The 24700-nt window shown below is 33.9% G+C and overlaps 4 protein-coding genes across 7 annotated transcripts; 3 read left to right on the top strand and 1 right to left on the bottom strand.

Moving 5' to 3' along the window:
* Positions 1–2: 2 nt before the first annotated feature.
* LOC107220048 (ATP-dependent DNA helicase DDX11) lies at positions 3–3841 on the top strand. The gene is made up of 7 exons (XM_015658454.2): positions 3–1547; positions 1759–2303; positions 2421–2644; positions 2773–2952; positions 3048–3132; positions 3285–3415; positions 3587–3841. The coding sequence occupies exons 1-7, from the start codon at positions 406–408 to the stop codon at positions 3839–3841; spliced, it is 2562 nt and encodes an 853-aa protein (XP_015513940.1). The 5' UTR covers positions 3–405.
* On the top strand, positions 3815–6809 carry LOC107220056 (helix-loop-helix protein delilah). Its single transcript, XM_046743298.1, has 4 exons — positions 3815–3917; positions 4771–5069; positions 5617–5847; positions 6086–6809. Exons 1-4 carry the CDS (start codon positions 3863–3865, stop codon positions 6221–6223), a joined length of 723 nt encoding a protein of 240 aa, XP_046599254.1. The 5' UTR covers positions 3815–3862; the 3' UTR covers positions 6224–6809.
* A 4256-nt stretch (positions 6810–11065) lies between these two features.
* LOC107220054 (BTB/POZ domain-containing protein 9) lies at positions 11066–22227 on the top strand. 3 transcript variants are annotated; one of them, XR_001525595.2, is made up of 12 exons: positions 11066–11366; positions 12329–12670; positions 12752–12904; positions 13932–14121; positions 14303–14558; positions 14765–14897; positions 18376–18513; positions 18745–18875; positions 19016–19144; positions 19364–19553; positions 19747–20035; positions 21564–22227. XR_001525595.2 is itself a non-coding variant. In XM_015658469.2 (11 exons), exons 2-11 carry the CDS (start codon positions 12356–12358, stop codon positions 19951–19953), a joined length of 1842 nt encoding a protein of 613 aa, XP_015513955.1. In that variant the 5' UTR covers positions 11066–11366; positions 12329–12355; the 3' UTR covers positions 19954–20350. The 3 variants fall into 3 exon arrangements, 2 of the variants coding, with proteins under 2 accessions (XP_015513955.1, XP_046599243.1); XM_015658469.2 differs by lacking the exon at positions 21564–22227 and having other exon boundaries at positions 19747–20350; XM_046743287.1 differs by lacking the exons at positions 11066–11366; positions 21564–22227 and adding an exon at positions 11480–11498 and having other exon boundaries at positions 19747–20350.
* Positions 21532–22938, bottom strand: LOC107220055. Of its 2 annotated transcripts, none has more exons than XM_015658472.2 (4): positions 22712–22938; positions 22121–22604; positions 21744–22008; positions 21532–21646 (listed from the first exon to the last, which is right to left on the bottom strand). In XM_015658472.2, exons 1-4 carry the CDS (start codon positions 22729–22731, stop codon positions 21567–21569), a joined length of 849 nt encoding a protein of 282 aa, XP_015513958.1. In that variant the 5' UTR covers positions 22732–22938; the 3' UTR covers positions 21532–21566. The 2 variants fall into 2 exon arrangements, with proteins under 2 accessions (XP_015513958.1, XP_015513956.1); XM_015658470.2 differs by having other exon boundaries at positions 21744–22032; positions 22712–22929.
* Between the last annotated feature and the right edge of the window lie 1762 nt (positions 22939–24700).

Below are 24700 nucleotides of genomic sequence, written 5' to 3'. Positions count from 1 at the left end.
ATATTACTGTTTATGCTCCAAGTTGTAAATATGCTTTAAGTCATAAATGCAGAATGTGGAACAAGAATCCCGCACTACCAGCCATGTGTTTTATAGAATAAAAAATCAGTTTCTGTTTCCTCTCTGTCTTAGTTCTCCTTAGTTTCTGATCTGACTGCATATGGTTACTGGTTGGCATAAGTCTGTGGGTTGGCACTTGCGCTTTTGTTTACAAAATTTGAATCTCATAGTTAGTGGGAAGGATGAAAAGAATGTGTATCACTGTTCAGAATTAAGTCTGATTTGCTGTTTGAATATAGCAAAACATTGCCAGCAGATCTGAAATCGTTATCCCTTAGTGGAATATAATGATTATTTCGTTATAAATTAATTGACCAGTAGCAGTGATTTTTTTCGTAGACTCTGATGGAACCGCCTACAGAATTTCTTTTTCCTTTTCCTGCTTATCAAATTCAAAAAGAGTTTATGAACCAGTTGTACATGTGCCTCGAAAATGGCAATCTAGGAATTTTTGAGAGTCCTACCGGAACAGGGAAATCTCTCTCAATTATTTGCGGGGCTGTTAAGTGGCTCCTAGACCATGAGAACTACAAGAAAAATGATTTGATTGATAAGATAGGAGTGTTAAACATGAAATTAATTGAGATTGAAAAGAAGAAAAGTACAGATTGGTTCAATGTTCAGGTAGGCCAACTTGAAATACAAAAAGAAAAACAAACCCTTCAAAATAAATTGGATTTGATACTAAGATATGAGGAAAAAATGTCTAAAATAAAGCAAAAGATTACTGCCAATGGTGAAAAATTATGCCACAAAGCAAAATTCGCCAAATCAGCGTCTACAAATTTAATCAAGGGTAGTGACGAAAAATATAATGACCTGTCTGATGACCATTTGATTTTGGAAGATTTTTCTGATTGTTCAGATGAGTCAGATGAAGAAAGTGATCGCTATGAGAGCACCAAAATATATTTCTGCTCCAGAACACATACACAGCTGTCCCAGTTTATTGGGGAATTAAAACGCAGCCCGTACACCGATTCCGTACGCTTGATACCTCTAGCATCTCGTTTAAGTTACTGCATAAACGACAGTGTCAAGAAGTTAAAACACCTCAGTCTGGTAAATGAGCGGTGTTTGCAGTTACAGCGTAAGAAGATGACAAGTAAAGATGAGAGAAATGTTAAAAAATCCAAGATCACCACAAACTGCCCCTTTTTACCTGGTAATCAGGAGTCTCTGAAGACTCAAATCTTGGGTGGTATAAAAGACGTAGAAGATATAGTCCAGATAGCCAGGGAACTTGAAACTTGTGCTTACTATTCGTCACGGAATACGATAGAGGATGGTCATGTTATCGTCGTACCATACAACTCAATCTTACACAAAAGCACGCGCTCAAGCTTGGGAATTAATCTTAAGGGAAACGTACTGATCATAGATGAAGCCCACAACTTGTTGGATGCTATAGAACGAATGCATAGCACTGAAGTAAATGGGAGGAATCTTTTGCATTCTTTCAATCAATTGACTGAGTATCAAAACAGGTAAAATTAAAAATTTTTTTAATGTATTTATTGCTTTAATATACCTAAAAGTGAGATATGTAAATCCACACTCAATATCGTATGAGCTCCCTTTGTTACACTTTGAAATATGAAAAAACTATTCATTTTGGCTCAAAAGAAAGTCATAAGCTGGGACCATATGATTGCAATCATCCTCAAGTGTATCAATTCTTGACTCTTTTATTTATAGATTTGAGTCTCGGCTTTCAGCAAAGAATCTTTTACTTGTGAGTCAGTTGAGTTTCTGCCTGAAGAAATTGATAAAGTTTCTCGGCGGAACTAGTAAATCTGACCCAGAGGATGAAGTTGCTGAGAAAGTTTCACGATTATACACACTAGTAGAATTTGAAGTCCTTGCTGAAATAGATACTATAAATTTATTTCAACTGATGGATTTTGTGAAGAATTCGAAACTAATTTATAAACTCCAGAATTACATCGATAAAGTTGGGAGTACTGTAACCATTCATGAAACTAGAAAAAAAAAGACTGGAGTTTCAGGTTTTTTAAAGAGTCTTCAAGGGAAAGATTTGGAAGCTGAGGACAACTCTTCGAATGAGAATACAAAGCCAATCGAAAATCAATCTAATTCTTTCATGGTTGTGATGAATTTTTTTGAATGCCTAAAAAACAACTCTTGTGACGGACGCATATTCTTGCTTCCCGCATCAACGTTAGGTCAAGCTGCACTAAAGTTTGTTCTCTTGAATCCTGCAGCTCATTTTGCAGACATTGGTTTGTTTATATTCTCTGAATCAATAAAATAGCTACAGTAATTGAATTTGTTATATTTTACATGGAAAACCTAATAATATGTTAATATACAAACATTTCGAAATGAATTTTGAATAGTAACAGACGCGAGGGCAATTATTCTGGCTGGTGGAACAATGGAACCTATGTCTGAGTTCAGGGATCAATTATTTGCTAACGCAGGGGCTGATCCTGCAAGGATACACATATTTTCTTGCGGACACGTAGTTCCGAAGGCAAATATTATGGCAAATGTATTAACCAGAGGACCCAGTGGAATTGATCTGGAGTTCAATTACCAAAATCGAGAAAACGGCAAACTTGTCAGTCAAATTTTTCTCTCATCGATAGTTTGATAAAATTGATACTATTACCCAAAAATTGAAAGTATTGAATTGTTAGTATATAACGTTATTCTATGGAAATAAATGATCTTAAATTTTTTTTACAGCTAGATGAGATCGGCCGCATTTTAGTCAATTTCTGTAACATTGTGCCAGGTGGAATCGTCGTATTTTTACCATCTTACAAGTATGAAGTAACAGTCAACAAGCATCTCGAAGATACAGGGATTTTGAAAAAGTTATCCGGGAAGAAGCATATCTTTCGGGAGTCTAAACTTGCTTCAGAAGTATTCAATTGTTCACGAACTAGTTGATTTAATCTGATATTAAAAAGTAAAGTATTATTATAAATTAACAGTCTTGATATCCGTGCTTGTCACAGGTGGAGAAGACACTCGAAGAATATACGAAATCCATTAAAAGTCCCCAAAATCCGCGGAACGGGTCATTATTATTCAGCGTGATCGGTATGTAACGGTTTTTCACTGGTTATAATAATAACGTATATATTCGTATATTCGTATAACGTATAATATATTCTCCAATAATTTGGCTAAATTCACGGCTATTGAGATATTGTAATAGTTTTTACTTGCATTTTGAGTGTTATGTTTTTTAGGAGGCAAATTAAGTGAAGGACTAAATTTTTCGGACAACTTGGGACGTTGTATCATTGTGATTGGCATGCCGTATCCAAATATAAAATCACCAGAACTGCAGGAAAAGATCAAGTTTTTAAATGAGAATACAGTATGATGCTTAAATAAACTATACCAATATTGAATTTTGTGTGCATGAAAAGAATTTATGAATATTTACAAGCATATTAGATGATTTGCTCTCTTTTAGTATTCATGTGTCTGGATAATCTTTTTTATAATAATTTAGATTTTACTCGATATAAGCATGACTTTGTTTCAGGCACCAAATGCTGGAAATATATTTTACGAAAATCTGTGCATGAAAGCCGTAAATCAATGCATCGGGAGAGCTATACGTCACGCGAACGATTATGCAACCGTCGTTTTACTTGATAAACGATACGCGCATAAATCGAAGTCATTGCCCAACTGGATACAAAATTCATTGTTTGTCACTGACTCATTTGGTACAACTGTCCGCAGTATGGCAAAATTCTTTGCTGACAAAAGAAAAAAAGACGTCTCGTCGGTATAGATAACAATTAGTATTCTTGTGATGAAGCTCTCTAAGAATATCATACGAAAGTTCCTGCATGACAGATCTATCACCAGTGGTTGAATGATGTTTTAAATACCCTACTAAAAATTCCTTTAGACGCGGATAGAAACGCACAGAAAATGTACGAAAAACGTTAATGAAACAGACAGAAAACGGATTCTCTGTCTGTTTTCTACACGGTAGTTGACATAGTTTCTGTACTTATCTGTCTGCGTCTAACGAAATTTTTATCAGAGTGCCATCCTAAATTATTCGTAAAAAATGTCAACTGCTTATAGTTTATAGTTCTATTAATCGCTTATATTGAAACTTGTATAAGAGATTCAAAAAGATATGCTTTTTAACTTCCGTCACGGCCACGTGGAGCGCTGAATTGAGCGGGCTGCTTGAAGTTTGAAATATTACACAAAACTGGTTCTCCCACTACAATGTTCTGGAGATTATCTTACGAAGTTCACCCATGTCGTATTCTCGAGGTTTAAGCGGGTCTTAGCAGATCTCTGTACTCGGTAGACTCGCTTCTTAATAGATACAAAGAGTAAATATTGAGAACGTAATCACGAAGTGTAAATAATTTTTCCCTATCTTACAACTGTTCCCCAACATAGAGGAGCTGTTAAATGCGTAACTAATGAAAGTTGAATCCTCCAAAGTTAATCCGAAAATAATCTGTTTCAATTAAAGAAGTTAGCCAGTATTATACGATATTCATCCTTAATATTTTTAAATATATGTGATAATGTAAAAAGTAAACCTTATAAAAGTAAAAATGATTAAAATTGAATTAACAATTGACTGAGTACTTTTAATCAGTAATTGAAAATTTAAGTTGTTTCAATTCTCTTAACAAAATTGGACTGATACGAATGATTGAAGATTAAAGATGAGTGGATATAATTCTTTAGCAGGTTGTCACAATCGAAGTGAAAAATATAGCTTAAGACCACGCATTGGAGATCGTACAAAATTGAAAATTGAACCAGATAAAGGGAAGTACGTTTTGGCTGGTACGAATAACTCCTCCAGTTTCCAAACTAGTAAAATGAACATCAAAGATAATGCTAAACAAAAACCAGCATTGTTGAGTAAGTACAGAAGAAAAACAGCAAACGCTAGAGAACGTTCAAGAATGCGTGAAATCAATTTGGCGTTTGAAACATTAAGGAAGGCCGTACCGTCTTACATGCCTCAATTATTTTGTCCAGTAAGTGTAGCTTATCCTCTAAACTTAATTTATTTGCACTGAAAATGTTGGGGATTTTAATCGATGTGTATTAACTCAGGGATTCGTCTTCTATTTTATGCACACTTGACTCAGAACCAGCTATATTAATTAGATCTCTGGTAAAATAAAAATTTTCAGTTGTATCTGTGAGACATGGAATTCGGCAAGCGGACCTTAATCGTCTTGCACTATATTATAAAAAATTCTAAACTTATATATAAAACTCACGGAGCAATTGACTTTGTCTTTATAAAATTCTCTTTATCCATTGGAACCATTTTACGGTATAATATGATTGTGTGTTAGATATTAATTTAAGTTTTAAGCAGAGTTGAATTGTTATTATTACTTTCATAAATAATTAAAATAGTTTTGATTTATCCATTCGTAGGACTAACGATGTTTTCGATCACATCCATTAAAATCCCTCGTTCGATAACGTACTGCTCACAGCTTTGAACTCTAAACAATTCAGCATAGCTATTTCACTTTTTATGCAGTTAAAGAGCTGTAGTCATTGTTATAGGGTGACGGATCCAATGAAAAGTTGACAAAAATTACGACGCTCCGTCTAGCTATGAAGTACATAACAAGGCTTACTGAATTATTACATAATGATGAATCCTACATCACGGACGAATGTGCTGAACTTATGGAGCAGCATCCCATCATTTTTCGTGAGACCGACACATGCACACTCACTGCATTGAATTATACATCTACCTATGACGTTCTTAACTCGCGTAAATATCTCAATGTAAGATAAATTATGGTTCTAATTATGATCAATGGGTTTAAGACTATTAGTAATTTTGATTGATTAACTTAGACAACTTTTGGATAAATCAACGTATTATTTGAATGAGTCTTATACTAATAAACTCGACGTTATTAAAGCAATATCATAACCCGTTCTGTACTGTTACTTCTCACATATTTTAAATAAGAATTGTGTGAGTGACCTAGGTCTAAGCTGATAACATTATTCATTACAGGATGGTGGTAGTGACGGAGAAAGTTTACATTCAGGATCAGCAACAATAGACAACATATTTGAAAGCTTTACCGAAACTTTGGTGCCGGATGTGAATTTTGACTTTACAGAAAGTTTTTTCAATCCAGAGCTGGGTTAGGTCATTAAAAACTTCAGTAGTTGTGTACACGAAAATGAAAATACAACGCAAACGAGTAAAAGATATATTCAGCACACGATATGATATATATTATCAACTTACAATTAATGAAAAATCTGCGTATTTGAGAGTGATAAGTAAAATACTTGAACTTGAACCAGTTGTGCAATTAGGGAGATACTTTATGTTGATGGAATTATTTGTATGATACGAATCAGCTCACACTGATGTCCGAGTATAACATAATTATATATCATGCATAATATTGCTCCAAGACTAACAAAATCGCAATAAATAATATTTGTAATTAAAGACGAAGACTGTCTGTCTATTTATTTATAACACTGCCAGTAGATATTTTATAGCATTACCCGAATAAAGCGCGTATTTTTTACATATATGTGTAGGTATGTAAATTTACACCAATGCGTTTATATGTACATCACATATGCAAAGCTGCCGCGCCAATTCGCCCACACAAACCAGTTTTACCTCTGCACTTTATACTTCTTAACACTGGATATATAAAAGAACACCACGTACGTTATCATGCTGTACCATTTTTCGACACTGTAATGTGAAGCCTTTGTTAACAGCCTCAGAAATTATAATAACATTTTTATTAGTGAGTTACTGTAGTATAAGTGTAACAAAATTTTCTACGCTTACTTATTTCGTTTCTTGTTTTCTAATATATACTTATATATATATATATATGTATGTATGTATGTATATATATTTATATATATATATTTATTTTCGAATCAGAAGCACGAAACTGCTTAAAACAATAGTTGAATAAATAAAGTGTATAAATATGAGTCTGAACATATTTTTTGCAAATTTCATTTAAAAAAAAACACGTTTCTTGATAAATATCATCACAAACGATTCTAGATTACAGCCAGTCCGTACTGAAAATTTTTCTGTGGTTAATCACATAACATTGTGAGCGAAATTCGGATGTATTTTACGATGCAATTTAACATGTGAATACGACTTAATGCATAATAAATCACAAGATAAATTCTGAAGTATAGATTATATAATAAATTAAATAAAAAATCATGTGACGAATTATAGTTTCGTAATATGATTTGTTATGTATTTTATCTTATAATCAATACTTCATGATTTATCATGTGATTTTTTATGTATTAATTTGTATTCATGATAAAATACATCCGAATTTTGGTCATGATTTATCACAAAATAATTTTCAGTAGGGGTATGACTCTCATAATTTAAGCTTGTTAGCAATTTGTAGATTTGCTAAGTAGACCGTATTAATTGGGGTAAAAATAAATATTTTCTATAAACCGGTTACATTATTTAGTATTCATTTTCAGTTATTAAAATTGTGATTATTTTATTAATACAAGAAGTACGACAGCTAATTGAAAAGTGATTATATAATTAACAGCTTTAACGAATGCATGTCAATAACCATATTATATATAGACTGGCTATAATACTAAAACTAGTTATTTAGTCTAAGTCCGTAAAAATACCCCACGTAGGATAATGTATACACGTATAGTGCTAACTGAAGTGAATGGGCATACATAGTGCTCAATCTATGTCCATAAAAGGTATGTGGGACATAGTCTTGTATTGCGGATTAACTCCTGCGGATGACATATACTTTAATTACATAAGATCAAGCTATCAATACAATCGCCCGCAGTGATACACGAATACTAGTAGTTCGTATATAAATCATACATGCACAGCTTATGTAGATATATTAGTTCGAAATAATTAACTTGAATCGAAATAATTCACCGCTCTCTTAACTCAAACGTTGAAAACATGTTTTTTTCTAAAGAATAAGCGAATAAAAGTGAATAAAATTGTATTTGTAAGATATCCCAGGCAATGAAAAAATATTGGGAATAATCGCGAAATCATACGAAATTTCAATTCTGCTGAAATTGTTTCTTCAATCACGAAATAAAACGCGACAACAACAGCTTGAAGAATACGGACTACGTGTTGAATCTGTTCCGTTATAATTATCCAGTGATTTATAAACCATTACAACGAATCGAGCGACTTAATTAAGTACAATCGAATTTCTGATTGAAATCACAATTCATATTGAGCGTTAAACAAATGAAATTATATCTTTAACACTTTACACATAATTTCTATTCATTGGCATCATATTTTTATTGTGTATTCATCTAGCCATTTTGTCTAATCACATGCTCTAATACAGAAACCTTAGATTCCCAACTTTATATTAGACGGAATTGACTCATTAACCCCACCAGGTTAAACATTAAACATACCGATGATTTGTGTATACCAAAATTGTTGTAATGATACAGCTTGGAATGCAAACGTGAATTTGTCGGCGCAAATTTTTACTCATTTCTCGTTGATATGAATGGTTTATTTGATAAAATTTAATCAAACTTAACGTTTGCCAGCGAGAAAATATAGTACTCTGAAACATCTCATAATTTCAATAAGATCGTATGAATAGTTTTTCAACTATATTGCAATTGTTGCACGCCAATTCCGAAAAACCGGTTCGTGAAAAATGCTTTTAAAGGCACCGAAGCGCAGCGGGTAGCAGGGTCATGTAAACTAGTACGCTCAACGTGCGAGTAGAAAACTTCTCGTAGCTCTAGTGATATTTGGAGTTTTGACCTATGACCTCAGGGTACATTCTTGAGACATTTTCCTGACAATTGAGGCAATAAAGAATGTCGATTTTTTTTTACCTGCTACAGCAGGCTCTCCCCTTAAGACTAGTATCTTGAATAGCGATATGATAACGTTATACCCAGCGAATTTTAAACGAAAGTTTAAAAACGGTTATTTGACTGGCTGTAGTAGATTCAGTTTTAATTATTTGTGGATCATCATGTGTATTTGCAGTTCTTCGACTCACAATCAGTTTGTAACTATCAAGTTTAATTCGAAACGTTTGAGAAATAATGGCGAAAATCTACAAGTACTTGAAATTTTCCACCACGAGACTAAGCAGATGTATGGCAATTCGGAACAGTTCGAAAAATCACAATAGTTTAAAATGGAACGTGCGCAAATGCTATCTATGGATTCATTCAAAGCCAAGTTAGTACAGGATGATTTAAAGAAAAACAAATAAATGAAGCAGGAATTCTTTCCAATGTATATTCAATTACCACCCAAAATACAAGGTGATATTCACTTTTTACGGAAAGAATTACCAAATACGAATATACAGACATGGATGTGTTTCAATTATTATTTACATATTGAATCAGATTCGAATTATTCTGTAATTTCGAAAGAACGAAACAAAAACAAATATAGTCAGGGGTGGTCAGGGCCGGATTTAGAGGTCGAGAGGCTTCGGGGCAACAAAGGAGTGGAGGCCCCCTGGCCCCAAATTATTTTCCAAATAAAGTGGACAATTTTTTTCCGTTGAGCTTTTCAATGAATAATTTGGCTTTTGAAGATTACAATAAAAAGAAACAAAACTCACACTTGCCACTTGCAAGGTAAAACAGCGAAAGAAAAAATTCTAAAAGCGAAAACAGCGTAAAAAATTTTTTACTAGTGTTTATATACTAGTTGGAATTTGAAAATTTTTTTTTTCGAAGTCTCAATTGTGGGGGCCCCTCTTTCGTGGAGGCCCCGGGGCTGTAGCCCCGGTTGCCCCCCCCTAAATCCGGCCCTGGGGGTGGTGGTGTGAAAAAAAATTGTGATATTCTTGAGTACCGGATGGATGTAAGGTAATATGTTTACACGGCCTGCGGCCTACTGTAATGCAATTTTCAATTATTGCCTCATCCGGATAAAGACCATTAATCTGGCTGAATCACTTTCTACATAGATATAACTTCTACTGCAGCTGAGTTTGGCTAATATAAATACTACATAGAAATGTCTGTTGCTCAGACTATTTGATTGTTTGTGCAGTAATAAAAATGGGAGAATTAATATTTGCTGTGTCATTCGCCTTGTCAGAATCTTTTTCGAATTTTAAATAGTACTTTGAATATGATCGATCTCAATATCGATCCAAATTACCCCACAAGTATCGTTCACTGACTTGTTGTTACAAGACAATAAACTACACGTTAGTTTTGAATGAATCTTACCTTCGCCACGTCTAGAGCGCGCTACTTTACAATATCGCTCCCTAGATCACTGGTACGTTTAGTTATTCCGGTTTTACTATGGCTGACATGATAATACCGGATTTAAAAATGCATGTAAATGGCGCCTTACACCGTATATGACGGGTTCACACCTATTTTTAAATCCGGCATCACTATGTTGGCCATAGTAAAATCGGAATACAGCGCCGTGTAAGCGTACTTATAATCTAGATTTTCACGGGCAGCAAAATGCCGCTGCAGCGGGCAGCGCAAACGCTGCCATAGCGAAAAACTGCACGTGGAAATGTATCGGTAGCGGTAGTTTTTTGCTATCGCAGCGTTCGCGCTGCTCGCTGCCGCTGCCGCGGCTGTTCGTGACGATGCACCCAAGTGTGCCTGCCCCCACCACCGAAATTCGGGTTTATCTTGGGTGCTTTCCATTTACAGACTCAAATCGACTTATGTCGCTATTTCTGGTGTAACCGGCCAATCTGGGCAAAGGAATACATCAGAATAGTGACACAAATCGACTTGAGTCAGTAAATGGAAAGCACTCCTTCAGGTGCGTTCCGAAATTAGTTCCCAATGCTGTCAACCATCTTTTATCTCTTTTGCACTGCCCAATTTGTAAGTAGCTCTGACTCTGTCCTAGGGAGTTCTTAGCGCTACCAGCTAGTTTTGAAACGCACCCTATGTAAGACCGTGTTTGGAACTCTTTTGGAATATTTGATTGGTTAAGACGGGTCAGGATAGGTTAAATGCATCTGCGCAACTGTCAAAATATTTCGGAAGAATCAAGTTATGTGAACTTGGCATGACTGATTAGCCATTTAACAAAACTTTAGGTGTATTTGGCTATGTATTGTATAAGATGAACTTAATCTTGTTAGTAGTTAAGCGTGTGGTGTAAGTAGTTTCGAAAGTGTTGTTTACTTTTGGCGTGATCGAAGACTGCATGTCGGATTGAAGTGAACCAGATACTATAGCACTTGGAAATTTTCGATATTCCCTTATTATTTGATGACCAGAAACGATTGATCTCAGTGAGTGGAAAATATATGTATATTGTGTATGATCTTCTTCATGTTTTTAAATCGTACATTGACCAACTGTTATTCATAACTTTCTCGCTTCGGACATCGTTCGTTTAGTTCGTTTTCTTCGTCCACGTTTTGGTATAATACATAGTTTCAGATAAGATTACATTAAACAACTATTCTGTCATAATAACATTCAGGGATACCAGTTATTTTTTCTCTTAACCTTGGTATATTCCAAAATTCAAGGTTACTTCGACGAATACTGTGATTTCATATTATGACTTGAAAAGCATATTAATACCACCAACATCTAATCCTATTAATCCGAACGTCAAAACACAACATGCCTTTTACTCGAGTTTTAAATATTTATCAAACTTGATATATTTTATAATATCTTCCAACTTGTTTGCATAAAATTGATTTAAACAAACATTCCGATGATCTAATAACTGAAAAACAGTCATGTGTAAGCCTACAATACATACAACAATAAAAATTTGTCTATCCGGATATTAGGAAGATGTTTCATTTTAATGAAGCTATAAATATTTCCTAGTCAATGTTGACAAACACGAATCAAATTCCTTGAGGTCATATAAATCAATATCAATATTTTTATTTAGTTTATTTATTTATACAGAATAATTGGTCCATTATGTTAGTTTTCGTCAAATAAGCATCTTAAATTTGGAATTAGTTCCAGTCTTTTCAATTGTTCTGCAAATATAATAATGAATTGACTAAGATCTAAACGTTTATTATACATATATGTACATACCTTGTTTCTTCTTCTCTTAAATAAGTTATTGGTAGTTATATTAATTGCCAGTTTGTGGATGATTGAGCCTGACTTGAATTCTGCATTGTTATGATCGATGAGAGCCGGTTGACAAGTTTAATCATGGATGTTTGCATATCTTTTGATGTCAAAAGATAATCATAAAATCGTTGTTTACTTCTAGAAATAACAGTCGGGTTTGGTACCCAAGATGAGCTCGCACCATCACCTGGGTCCTTCATCCGGTGAAATAGAACACATTAATTTTTTGTCGGACGACATTGGTGCCTTGTACTTATCAGATGATTACTCAGATGTAACATTGGTTGTTGCTGGTCAGCGGTTTAATGCTCACAAGGTGATCTTGGCTGCTCGAAGTCAATATTTTCGCGCACTTTTGTATGGAGGATTGAAGGAGTCAAATCAACAAGAAATTGAATTGAAAGGAACCACTTTACCAGCTTTCAAAGGACTGCTTAAATACATTTACACTGGCCATATGTCTCTCGCCAATCAACGTGAAGAAGTGAGACTGACTACAAATTATATATTTCCGAAAATTAACTGTATAATATAGCTAATTGCTTTTTCAATGTGTGTTGCTTAGGTCATCTTGGACATACTGGGGTTGGCTCATCAATATGGATTTCTAGATTTGGAAACCTCAGTCTCTGATTACTTGAGGGAAATTCTCAACATTAAAAATGTTTGTATTATATTCGATGCAGCTCGTCTGTATCAGCTTGAATTTTTATCTAAGGTAAGTTCAACATTGAAATAACAGTAAGTAAATTGTTCCACATATATGTATGTAGTTTCAATGTTATTTTTTGTAGTTAAACTAGGTACGAAATTGTTCATGTCATTTTCAACATGTAATCCCTGTGCAAATTTTACATGAAACAACCATCGCGAGTTTGCATGATAAAATATTTTTAAATGCATTTTCATTCTTGCATATTCAACCTCAAGACAATACTGAGGTCGTTCATTTCATAGAACACATTTTGCATGATAACTGACTGATCGTATTTGCCTCTGGGGAAAGGCTCGTCCATTCGAAAATATGATGTACGATTTGAAAAATTCGCTTTCCAGGTAAACTCAGATCTCGCATTTTCAGGGGAGGCACAACGTACATTTCCAAGGTGTGAAGCTGAGTGTAATTGTGGGAATTAATTTGAACTAGCATAAAATAACACCGTTAAACTTTTCAGTTTTTCCAATACAAACTACACTTTTATTTCATTTCGACGTACCAAAAGCTCAAGATCTAATTCTTCAGCTATATCTTGGTGAATTTCGGATTATAGCTACATTGTCTAAGTGATTTTGTAGCATAGCTGATTTTCAAGTAATTGAAACAAAATTGAATTTGTTAAAACTGCAGATATCAAATATACTAAATTTTGTGGGGTGGAGTGCTCTACACCTACCATAGTGCTTTTGCTGCTCCTGGTCATAATCTAGTATATTTGTGGATTGAATAAACAATTTTCATAGAAAACACATTCTCATTGAATGAACGACCAAACCAGGCTAAAACAATAGTCATCACAATTTTTGATTTACTCTTCAAGCTGCTACATTCAGTTTAGATATTTTTGGTCATCGCATCAACAAAATATGTGTCAAAATATTTGATGCCACTACTATAATACAATAGACCTTGCCATGGCATTGATATGTGATTTTTAAAACCCGTATCAAATCTACTATAAAGAGTGACGTTTTCTGACTATATCACTATTAGTAATCTTCTGACAAGTAATTATTTTCTTTTACAGGTGTGTCATGCATACATGGACAAACATGCTCTTGAAGTCATACAGCACGAGACTTTTTTACAACTAAGCCCGAGTGCTTTGAATGAGTTGATAGCGCGAAATTCATTCTATGCCCCAGAAATTGACGTGTTCCTAGCTGTGCAGGCTTGGGTGAAAGCAAATCCGGATCTGCGTGCTAGGGATGTTGTAGGCAAGAGCATTTATTGCATTATGTTGTTGTAAATATTGTCAAAACCAAGTATAAAGTAGTTTCATTTCAGTTAAAATCAGCATATTCCATTTTATTGTAAATTTGAATGTTGTGAAAACTACTTAGTTTAGACATAAGTCTATTGAGCTACATTTTACGATAACTGACAACTGTTTTTCAGGTCAGGTCCGACTAGGATTAATTGATCTAAAAGATTTATTGAATATCGTTCGACCGACTGGGCTAGTATCATCAGAGGCTATTTTAGATGCAATTACAGAAAGAACACAAACAAAAGACTCGGAATTGAACTATCGTGGTCGTCTTCTGATCGAAGAGAATGTAGCCCATCCCAGACTTGGTGCCCAAGTTTTACAGGGTGAAATGCGTAGTTTTTTACTCGACGGTGACACTCACAATTATGACATGGAACGAGGGTATGTCATTACTGTTTTAAAAATGATTATAAGATATTAACAAAAACTGTGTGATAAATGTCTTTCCTTGAATTTATGTGAGCCGGCTAAAATTTATCCAATGAATTAGTTATACGTTTATAATTTCTTAAATATATCTCGAGTCTTGAATAAAAAGAATATTTTAAAAACTAATTTTGTTAATTATCTGAACTTCATTTACACAGGTACACTCGACATGCTATAACAGATTCTCACGGACACGGAATTTTAATTAAATTGGGAACGCAATGTATTATAAATCACGTGAAGATGCTGTTGTGGGATAGAGATCTGCGATCGTATTCCTATTACTTGGAGGTAAGTGTTGAGTGTTAAAATCACTGACATTTTTATATAAATTTTTTGTTAGTAATGCAACTTTAATGTCAAAGTTTCTTTTATTTCTTTTTATTATAATAAGACTTAGGTCCGTATCAAAATTGTATTCAATCGAAATTTCTTTAACTCTAAATCAACGTTCACAGAACTGAATCGCCATCAAGTTTCCATAAGGTGGCGAATGCTGCTAGGAATCATTTACCTGGCTAAACTAGCTGCTACATTTTACATAAATAAAAAAAGCATCATATTTGACAGGCATAACGAACGTGCCCTATAAATTTTGAACGGTTTCGGCCTGGCGGCTTTTAAGTTATTAACCTTTAAAGATGATGAACAATTGTTCTCCTTCGTCGCAGATCGTTGATATGTTGTCTTGGAGACACGATATCTATCGAATCGTGGCACATATGAAAATGAAATTTCAAACGTAGGTTTCCATCATTCAAATCTCGAAATCCATCCATGCAGAATGAAGTAATTATTTATATTGCAAACCGCAGTTTACCTCTAGGAACCATAAAATTAGCCGTTCCTCATATGTGAACATGAAATTTGAAGAGTATGCTCATACTATCTAAATCTTGTTTTCTTAAAAAGATATAATAATATGGAACCGATTTCTGTAACCATGTCTTATTAGATTATGAAAACTACACCGTCAGATTTTTCAACTGCAACAATTTACTAAAAATTTTGGCAGTACCCCCCTACCAATAGATGTCAGGTCATTGAGTGCGTCAAAATACAGATTAATTATACCAGCTGAACAGCTCGACCAATAGTTTTGAAATTTAGATGGTAGATTTGTGTCATTAATATCTTGATTGCTATTGATTTTGAAGAAAATTGGAATATGGGTAGTACAGTTATTGATTTTTTTCTACAACCAGTGTATAGTGCGATTTCTTACAAACTGCTGGAAGTGAATTCTTCGAATTTAAAAGACAAATTCGTTGGAGGTGGGAAGCAAAGTCTTTATATCAGAATGTTGGAATTAAATCTTAATTCTACCTGTAGTTGCGTTCCTCTTCGTGAATCATGAAATGCACTGAAACTTGAGAGCGAAAATTAATCGTCAGTCTTTGTTATGAAATTAAAAAATAGAGCTAAGCACTATACAATCGCCTCACAAATATGAATTGCAACTTCGCATGTCACTGTTTTCCTTAGTGATATCGGAAAATGATTGCATAGCGTCCATACTGGGGAGGCACACTGTGTCTTATAATTTAATGCTGTTCTTGTTTTATGTTGAAATATTATTATTTTTTGTACCAAATTTTTAATGACAGAATGAGATATTTGTTCTATAGAGATTCGTGCGTATTAACTTGTATATTGAATGAATATTACAAACTAATTCACTCGTACTTTAATTCTTGGAAACCGAATTATGGAAACTATGTGCAGATGCAGTTAAAAACTATATCTATGATACAACAGGCATAATATTCCTGAGAGGTAGATTAAGTCTCAGATTAATAGTGGATGTCAATCCAAACGACGTATTAACTTTGAAAATAATAAGAAAGATCACTCGAAATTTAAGCAACTGACTAATCAACATGATTTAGCATTGATATGTTTCTATACTGCGCGCTTAAGAAATAGTACTATATATTTAAAAACCATAAAGTGACTGCACATTAGAGTGTCCCTTAACAGGGGTGTTTCCGAATTTGTATGCTTCCAGGGGCTCGAACGCTTCCAAATCGATAAAAAAAATCCTCTAAAAATTTCAGCTCTTAATATTAACTCTAAGATAGTCTGCTTTCCTGCTAAAGTTTCTTATGGAAATAACATGTAAAAAATATGTGTTGTTTTTTTAAACTGTGTACGTTGGTGACGAATTGACTTACAATAATGAGAAGTACATATTTTTGTAAAATTCGATGCTCTATAAAAAAAAGTCTCTTACGATTTTTTGCTAAATCTACTGGTTCAAAAGTCATTCGAGCTCAAAGTTTAATTTATATAAAATTATCAATATTATCGAGTATATTTAAAGGATTAGCAGTTGTATGATGAAATATATTTTATTTTTCCTGCAGGTTATTTTATTTCAGATCAATTATAGTTTATATTATGAGCTTTTGGTATGATAACCGATACATATTTATCTTAAATTAATAAAATTAGATAAATGTTGACACTGAAAAATGAAAATTTTTTAAATAATAACAAATTTTAAGAGTCAATTTTCATATTTTCAACGATTGAACATTTTCGAGTATCAGTATAGTTTTGTTTATATTCTGATAAAAATTTGACTATAAACTGCTGCTGTTCTGGATTTTTAGTCAGAATATTGTGATAATCTTCAATTAACTTAACTGCTAATCCTTTAAATATACTCGATAACATTGATAATTTTATATAAATTAAACTTTGAGCTCGAATAACTTTCAAACCAGTAGTCTTAGTAAAAAATTGTAAGAGACCTTTTTTATAGAGCGTCGAGTTATCTACAAAAATATGTACTTCTCATTATTGTAGGTTAATTCGTCACCAACGTACACAGTTTAAAAGAACAACATATATTTTTTACATGTCATTTCCATAAGAAACTTTAGCTGGAAAGCGAACTATCTTAGAGTTAATATTAAGAGCTGAAATTTTTAGAGCATTTATTTTTATCGATGTGGAAGCGTTTGAGCCCCTGGAAGCATACAAATTCGAAAACACCCTTGTTAAGGGACACCCTACTGCACATTGTAAGGTGTCTTTCAATAAAAGTGTATAGTATAGTTGAATGCTAATGACAGTCAAAATACTTGAAATCCTAACAGTATTAAGCATATACAAACTAGAAGCTAACTGGACATTGTAGGGTCTCCTTTGATGAAACAGTTCCAGGTCGTGTACGTTGGTATGTCCTCTTTTTTCACAAGGTGAATTAAGGTGTGGAAGGCTGACTGGAAAAAAGAACGTGCCCACCAAGTATATTGCTTTGGAGTGATTTTTCGATATCATTAGACGAAAGTTAGAGCCGAATTCGAGATCCATACTTGTGAGGAAGTTGTATAGTGTTTGGCTATACTTTTGCATTACATAACAGAGACTTGCGATTAGCTTTTACGCTCAATTTTCTATTAATTTAAAAGTACATACTCAGTGGAATTGTTGACATGTATAATGTTTTGCCCTGTATTTGATTTCTTTTTGTATGCCTCGTATGATATTAATGCTATAACCTCATGTGCTGTCCAAGTAAAAATGCGTACTTGGTAAATTTTTTGACCTTTATAGTGTTTTTGTCATGTACCAAACAGTATTCCTACACATTCAGTATTTTTAGTTTATTTTCGAAACTATTGATTTCAGAATTGTAACTGCGAATGGATCTACTAGATCAACGATACTGTAATCAAATTTTTTTGAAGAAAGTAATCAATTATATACTTTCATTAATGTTGAATTCGTAAGTTTACTACTTTTGTATTTTTTACATTAGGTATCGATGGACCAGAAAGATTGGGTTAGAGTAATTGATCATACAGAATACTTTTGCCGTAGCTGGCAGTACCTATACTTTGAAGAAAGAGTTGTCTCTTACATACGTATAGTTGGAACCAACAACACTGTAAACAAAGTAAGTAAAGTATAAAATTTATTCAGAATCTAAGTTTTCATTTAATTTTCCATGCACTAAAATAGCGAAAAAAAGATGCTTACAAAACGTTTGCATCCTGAGTCGAATTAATAAGAATCTGAAATTATAATTATTAAAAGTATTGCTTATATTTTTTAAGAAACAGTTTCAGAACTATCTTATTTAAACGCGGAAAATTGAAATTTCACCTCTCATTTATTTTGTGATTAGGTGTTTCATGTGGTCAGTTTCGAGGCATACTACACACACCAGCCAGTCAAGTTGTCTAAAGGTTTCGTTGTGCCAATACGAAACATTGCTACAATGGAGCGAAGTGCTAGTGTTACAGAAGGTGTCAGCAGGTCAGGTACCATAGAATGCATGTTTAGATTATGATACTGAGTCTCTACGTGTCATGATACTTATGAATCACTTTTGGGGTATTAAATAATGAAATATAGAAACTTTATTCATGAACTGATCATAAACCCTGTATAATTAGGTCTCGCAATGCTTTGTTGAACGGTGATACATCCAATTATGATTGGGACAGCGGATACACATGCCATCAGCTTGGGTCTGGTGCCATTTTAGTACAACTTGGACAACCATATATGATTGACTCTATGCGGTATGATTTTTGCAAACTATCCTTTATGGTTGAAATTCTTGTTCAAAATTAATTTTGATTTTGAAGCAATAGTTGGAAATCCATTTCCTCTTTTTGCTTTTCTTTGGGTTAAAGTCAATTACCAAAATGAATTGCTAAATTTACGTTAATTAGTATTCGAGATAGGCATATTTACTTGTAAAGTAAATATAAATGAAAATAATTGTTTTATTTCATTAGATTGCTGCTTTGGGATTGCGATGAACGTTCTTACTCATACTACATTGAAGTGTCTGGTAATTCATGGGACTGGGAGGTTGTTGCAGATAAAACAAAAGAAGCTTGTCGATCTTGGCAAACGCTTCGCTTTCATCCGCCAAGACCAGTTGTTTTCATTCGCATTGTTGGCACACACAACACTGCCAATGAAGTGAGTTAAAATTTAATAAACTGCATTAATCTCATTTTTTCTTAAATCATCAATATTATCCGCATATTATTTCATTGTCAATGATCTGAAAAAAGGTGAGGTGATGCAGGCATAAGATTCATATTGAATGGATAACTTTGCCCTTTACTAAAGGTATTCATAGTAATATGTTCATTTTATTATATTCATGTAGGTATTTCATTGCGTACATTTTGAATGCCCGGCACAAACAGAGGACGAAAAAGCTATCAACTCACCTACTAAGCGAGGGAAAAAATCAATACTAAACACTCTTAATCCTTTGATGCCACCACCACCAGAAACTGCAACGGAAGCAGTCAACATTGACAATGAAGACAACTCGACAGATGATTTGATGGCTGGCGCTGCTGTCTTTTAAAAAATGCCGACTAGGCTTAACACTGTATTATCAACTAAGAATTTCGGTTAATAAGAATGTTTCAACGAGGTTCAAGATTCATGTGAGTACTCTTCGAAACTTTTTTGTAGTCACATTAGTTTAAATTCATTTCAACTTGATGCCTGGCATATGGGATGTGTCCAGAGTTTTTTTATTGAATACTGGCCACGATTGCGACTGATGCAGTCGATTTTACCTGAAGCCTGAATAAGCCGCCCTCTTTCTTGAAAGCGGGGTGGCCAGTATTTGATAAATGACTCCATATATAAATAGAAACGTGGTAAAATGCCCCCAAGCTGTTGAGATACAAAGTGATTCATCTATGTGTACCAGGCCGATTTAAGAAACTAAAAATAAGTTGAGGATACTCGCTACTTAAAAAAAAAGTCGTTCAATTGGAGAAAAAATTGATTTTGCTGGAAAACCGAACGGAATTTTCAACCATGCTTGGAACAAAAAAATATAAAAACAACCACTTCTAACAGTTATGATTGTACGGTGTCTTTAGTATAATGAGTTTTTGAAAAAATCTAATATACATAACCACCTATATATGTGTACCATCATGGTACGAACTATATCAATGCCATAAAAATCTGATTGTGCAGGCAAATATAAATATACGTAATGACAACGATCTTTGACTTATTGCAAAGTTACTATTTTTTTAAATTAGTAATGTGAGAATGTAAAATTTTTTATTTCGTTGTGCTTAGTGACAGACTTAAACATGTTTCAATGCTATATTTTTTAATACGGAATGTTATTCATAAGCGGTATGACTTGAGCGTAGAATATAAATACATTGTCATTTTGAAATCTTAAAATTTCTGGCGCTTGAAAGTATGACAAATGATTATCAGAGACGTACTAACGAACCCCAAAATACTCTTGCTACATCTTATTCATAGTATGAGAAGAAGTTATTTATTTAACTAGGAAGTACCTATAAAAAGTAGTATTTTTCTTCGGATTAGCCTTCGTTTTGATATCATTTTAATATGTTATTCTACATAATTTATAAATTCCCATATTTTTCATCTTATCAGGAATTAATCCGCAAATTCTCAAGACATGTATGTTCATAATGATCATGTTCTATAACTTGAAAGCTTGAAAGTAGAAGTTGTTATTTTCAATTATTGTTAGACTATAGGAGAGTAATAATTGCTCAATCAAAGGTTAGTACAATTCCACATCATTCTCAGGTTTAACTTTCATATTTTATGATCAATTTACTACTCTATATATGCATACATGCATACATGTATATGCATGTGTGTGTGTGTGTGTGTACATATTCATATGCTTATATATGGAGGTTTGGTGTCAATTTTTTTCTAGTCTTCCTCCATCAACAATATGTTACTATGGAAATTGGGTAAAAATGGTGTAGAATATTGCTAAATAAATCAGTTGAAAACAAAACCATTCCTCATCCTGATTCTATCTGTATAAATCTGGTGCTACTGAAGGCGTGTGTTCACATTTAATTATTTACTAGTTCGAAAATTTTACAGGGTAGTGTTTAACTTTAAGAAAATGACGTATCACAACTCATTTTGTTTTCATTTTATTCTCTATTACAGGCTCTAACTGTCCAAAATTGAATCCAGCCATTTTTCAAGATCAATCGATTTCACAGGAGCCGAAGAGTTCGGGATTTTTTCCTCTGTTAACAGAATAAATAAATAAGTACAGCAATTTAAAAGAAATGGTAAAAACGGCATTTCTAACTATAAATGTAGACAAATGCAATAGACTCCCACCTTCAGTTTTAATTTGGTAAGTAGGTGGAGCAATTTTAGCCTGATCAAGTTTAACAGGTTCCTTTAATGAAAGAAGAAAATCTAAATCTTCCTCTATTGTTTCCTTTCCTTGAGCCATCTCATGAATTTCAATTGATACTTCAGGTTCACTTCCACTGTCTATATCTTGATTTTCAGCAACAGTTTCTCTTTTAATATCCATCAAAATTTGGACAATGTTGTTATCAACCTCAATAGCATCTGATCTGGACATTTCAGCAAGATTCTGAAACTTCATTAGCTGATCAGCCTGCAACAAGTATTGGGCAGTTTACGAGCCTTGAGAAGTATATTCAATTCAAGTAATAATTTCGGATAATTTAAAAGCTGCCACTTACCGTGAAATATCTATCTTCTACATCAATATATTCAGTGAATGGAACGCAGTTAATATCTCTGGCAAGTTTTTTAACATTTAATGAAAATAAATCGGAATACTTGGAGACTTCGATTGCCCAATTTTTTTCAGACTTAAAAATGAAATGTCCGCCTTCAGATATTGGAACATTCAACAGCGTTTGAAAATCTTTTGTTGGAATTTCTGTATCTGGTATTTCCTCATATTTTTTCCAATTCGATACAACTTTACGACGAGTACGAGAATTTGTTGTAGGGGCATTGTTCAATATATCAGCCTCCTGCGTTTCTCGTTTCAAATGGGCAAATTGCGTTTTGTCAGAATTCGTGTAATCGTAATCTTCTGGATTTAATTTTTTAATGACTGGAGTTTGGTCGGGTTTACTGCCTGAATCTTTTCCTGTTTCTGAGATTTTAGAGACCTCATCTTTCTGCCTAGACGGCTTGTAACCCCCTTTTCGAATCCTATAATTATTTATTGTAATTAATTTTCTACAAGTTAGATTGACTTAACCTAAATTATTTTAAATCTATTGGCTTTATCATTTCATCAATAACAATTCAAGTATCACCTTGGCTTTCTTTGCTCCATTTCATTAATATTCAATTACGATAAATACTTGTTAAAATTAAACATTCATCAATCCGACGTTACATTTGTGGTACGGTGATAGTACTCAACAACTTATAGCTGACAGCTCGTATTCAGTTATTCCTTAGATCATAGTAACATTCGACCGGCCTGCGACCAATTTTTTTCCTCATAATATCGGCACCGTTCTTTTGGCTAGATTTTCATGGGCAGCAAAATGCTGCGGCAGCATGCAGTGCGACACTGCGACAGCGAAGTACCGACTAACCACTGAAATACAATCTTATCTATACAAAAGTGTTATTCAACATTAATTTAGGGTGCGTATCGCTATTAGCTTCCAGTGCAACGAGTGCTTTCAACAAGTTTTTGTCTCTGCTGACTTCTTGAGTAGCTTTGCTTCTGTCCTAGGGAGTTTTTAGCACTGCCAGCTAATTTCGGAACGCCCTACGGTCAAAAGAAAAAGCCCTAGAGGGGTAGAGAGATAGATGTGAAGAGTAAGTCCATGGTGGAGAGCATAGATTGACGTCACATTATAAGCAGTCCCACCTACAAGGAGTAGTTTAGTCGACAAGAATACCATGCATATAATCCACACCCTGAACCCAAAAATATTGTTACTTATATCTCAATACCTAGATATCTATAACCATGAATATTATTTTTCATATCATAATACCCAAATGCCAATGACCAGAATATTGTCTATGCATACATTAATATTTTAAACTTCCATATAAAAAATATTGTTTATTCATACTTAAGTGTTGTTTACTCATACTATACACCGGAATATCTTTATTCATATTATAATACTTAAATATCTATAATTCTGAAGATAGTTTATTTACGTTACTGTCCACATTATAATATTCGAGTATCTGTAAAGCAGAATATTGTTGCCTATATTTTAGTGCAGAATACATGAACTTAAACGAATAGAATTACATTAACATTAATATAATCATGAGTCTTACCACGGGTGTAATCCTCTCGCAGTGCTATGCCATCTTAGGGTGCTATTTCATGAGCAGTAAAAAGCAGCAGTGGTTTAGTAACTTACTAGTTTTCACTAGCATCAGTCTGGTAATTTTACGCAGCAGCAGCGCTGCTCATGAAATAGATCGTGATAGCAGTAATTGTTGCGGAACGTCGCATCATGGTCGTATCGTCTCGAACATAACCTCAATTTAAACGTGAAGACCAGTGACACGCAGCAGAATCGTGGGACCGTGTGTGAAAGTATTGGAGTACTTATTTCTCATTTCTATTGATTCTTGTGATCTTGTGGCTTGTGGCTCGAAAAACTGAACTGCGAGCAGCAGAAACTTGCGCCGGAAGTGATAGGGTAAAACTGCTGCTGCTGCTGCTTTTTACTGCTCATGAAATAGCACCCTTAGGCTGGATTTTTACGGGCATCAAATGACGCGGCAGCACCACGCCATCGCCGGGAAAAGTCACTCATTAAAATAGGTACCGATGCAACGGCAAAATGCCGCACGTCGAAATCAACGTGTTAAGGTCAATTGATTTCAATTACATTTTTATTCGAAGAATTTAAAATCTTGGATTGTTAATTGGAAGTATGAAACAATGGAGAAAATGAAAAAGCGAGACGAAGTAGCTGATGGCGTATTTGGACGAAGCACAATTGATTTCTCTCGGAAAATCACGTCAATACAGTGTATCAAAGAATTAATTTAACTATTTTTCAAAATTGGCCAAATTTTTACTGAAAAAATCCAAAAGGGTTAGGGTGCTGTTGTGCGATTTTCACAATTCGGAAACTTTTTATTTCAGAATCGTTTTTGCAGGACTCTTTTTTCACCAGTTGGACTCTCAGGAATGCGAGAAAGGTATCAAAAAGAGCGTAGGACGCACAGCAGAAGAATTACGAACGAAATCCTACGTTTTTCGGGTATTACTCTTGATATGTTGCTCGCAGCGCATTCCATAGAGATTGTCTGAG

Source organism: Neodiprion lecontei, chromosome 6 (genome assembly GCF_021901455.1).
Source record: "Neodiprion lecontei isolate iyNeoLeco1 chromosome 6, iyNeoLeco1.1, whole genome shotgun sequence".
Classification (NCBI taxonomy): Eukaryota; Metazoa; Arthropoda; class Insecta; order Hymenoptera; family Diprionidae; genus Neodiprion; species Neodiprion lecontei.
This window is presented reverse-complemented; position numbering and strand designations above follow the sequence as displayed.

Coding starts and splice junctions, on each gene's coding strand:
- LOC107220056 (XM_046743298.1), top strand. CDS start 3,863: ATGAAGCTCTCTAAGAATATCATACGAAAGTTCCTGCATGACAGATCT. Junction 3,918..4,770: donor GCATGACAGATCTATCACCA/GTGGTTGAATGA, acceptor ATAATTCTTTAG/CAGGTTGTCACAATCGAAGT. Junction 5,070..5,616: donor TGCCTCAATTATTTTGTCCA/GTAAGTGTAGCT, acceptor TCATTGTTATAG/GGTGACGGATCCAATGAAAA.
- LOC107220048 (XM_015658454.2), top strand. CDS start 406: ATGGAACCGCCTACAGAATTTCTTTTTCCTTTTCCTGCTTATCAAATT. Junction 2,645..2,772: donor ATCGAGAAAACGGCAAACTT/GTCAGTCAAATT, acceptor TTTTTTTTACAG/CTAGATGAGATCGGCCGCAT. Junction 3,133..3,284: donor ATTATTATTCAGCGTGATCG/GTATGTAACGGT, acceptor TATGTTTTTTAG/GAGGCAAATTAAGTGAAGGA.
- LOC107220055 (XM_015658470.2), bottom strand. CDS start 22,731: ATGGAGCAAAGAAAGCCAAG. Junction 22,605..22,711: donor ATGGAGCAAAGAAAGCCAAG/GTGATACTTGAA, acceptor AAATAATTATAG/GATTCGAAAAGGGGGTTACA. Junction 21,647..21,743: donor TTACCAAATTAAAACTGAAG/GTGGGAGTCTAT, acceptor TTCTGTTAACAG/AGGAAAAAATCCCGAACTCT.
- LOC107220054 (XM_015658469.2), top strand. CDS start 12,356: ATGAGCTCGCACCATCACCTGGGTCCTTCATCCGGTGAAATAGAACAC. Junction 19,145..19,363: donor TATATGATTGACTCTATGCG/GTATGATTTTTG, acceptor TTATTTCATTAG/ATTGCTGCTTTGGGATTGCG. Junction 19,554..19,746: donor CACACAACACTGCCAATGAA/GTGAGTTAAAAT, acceptor ATATTCATGTAG/GTATTTCATTGCGTACATTT.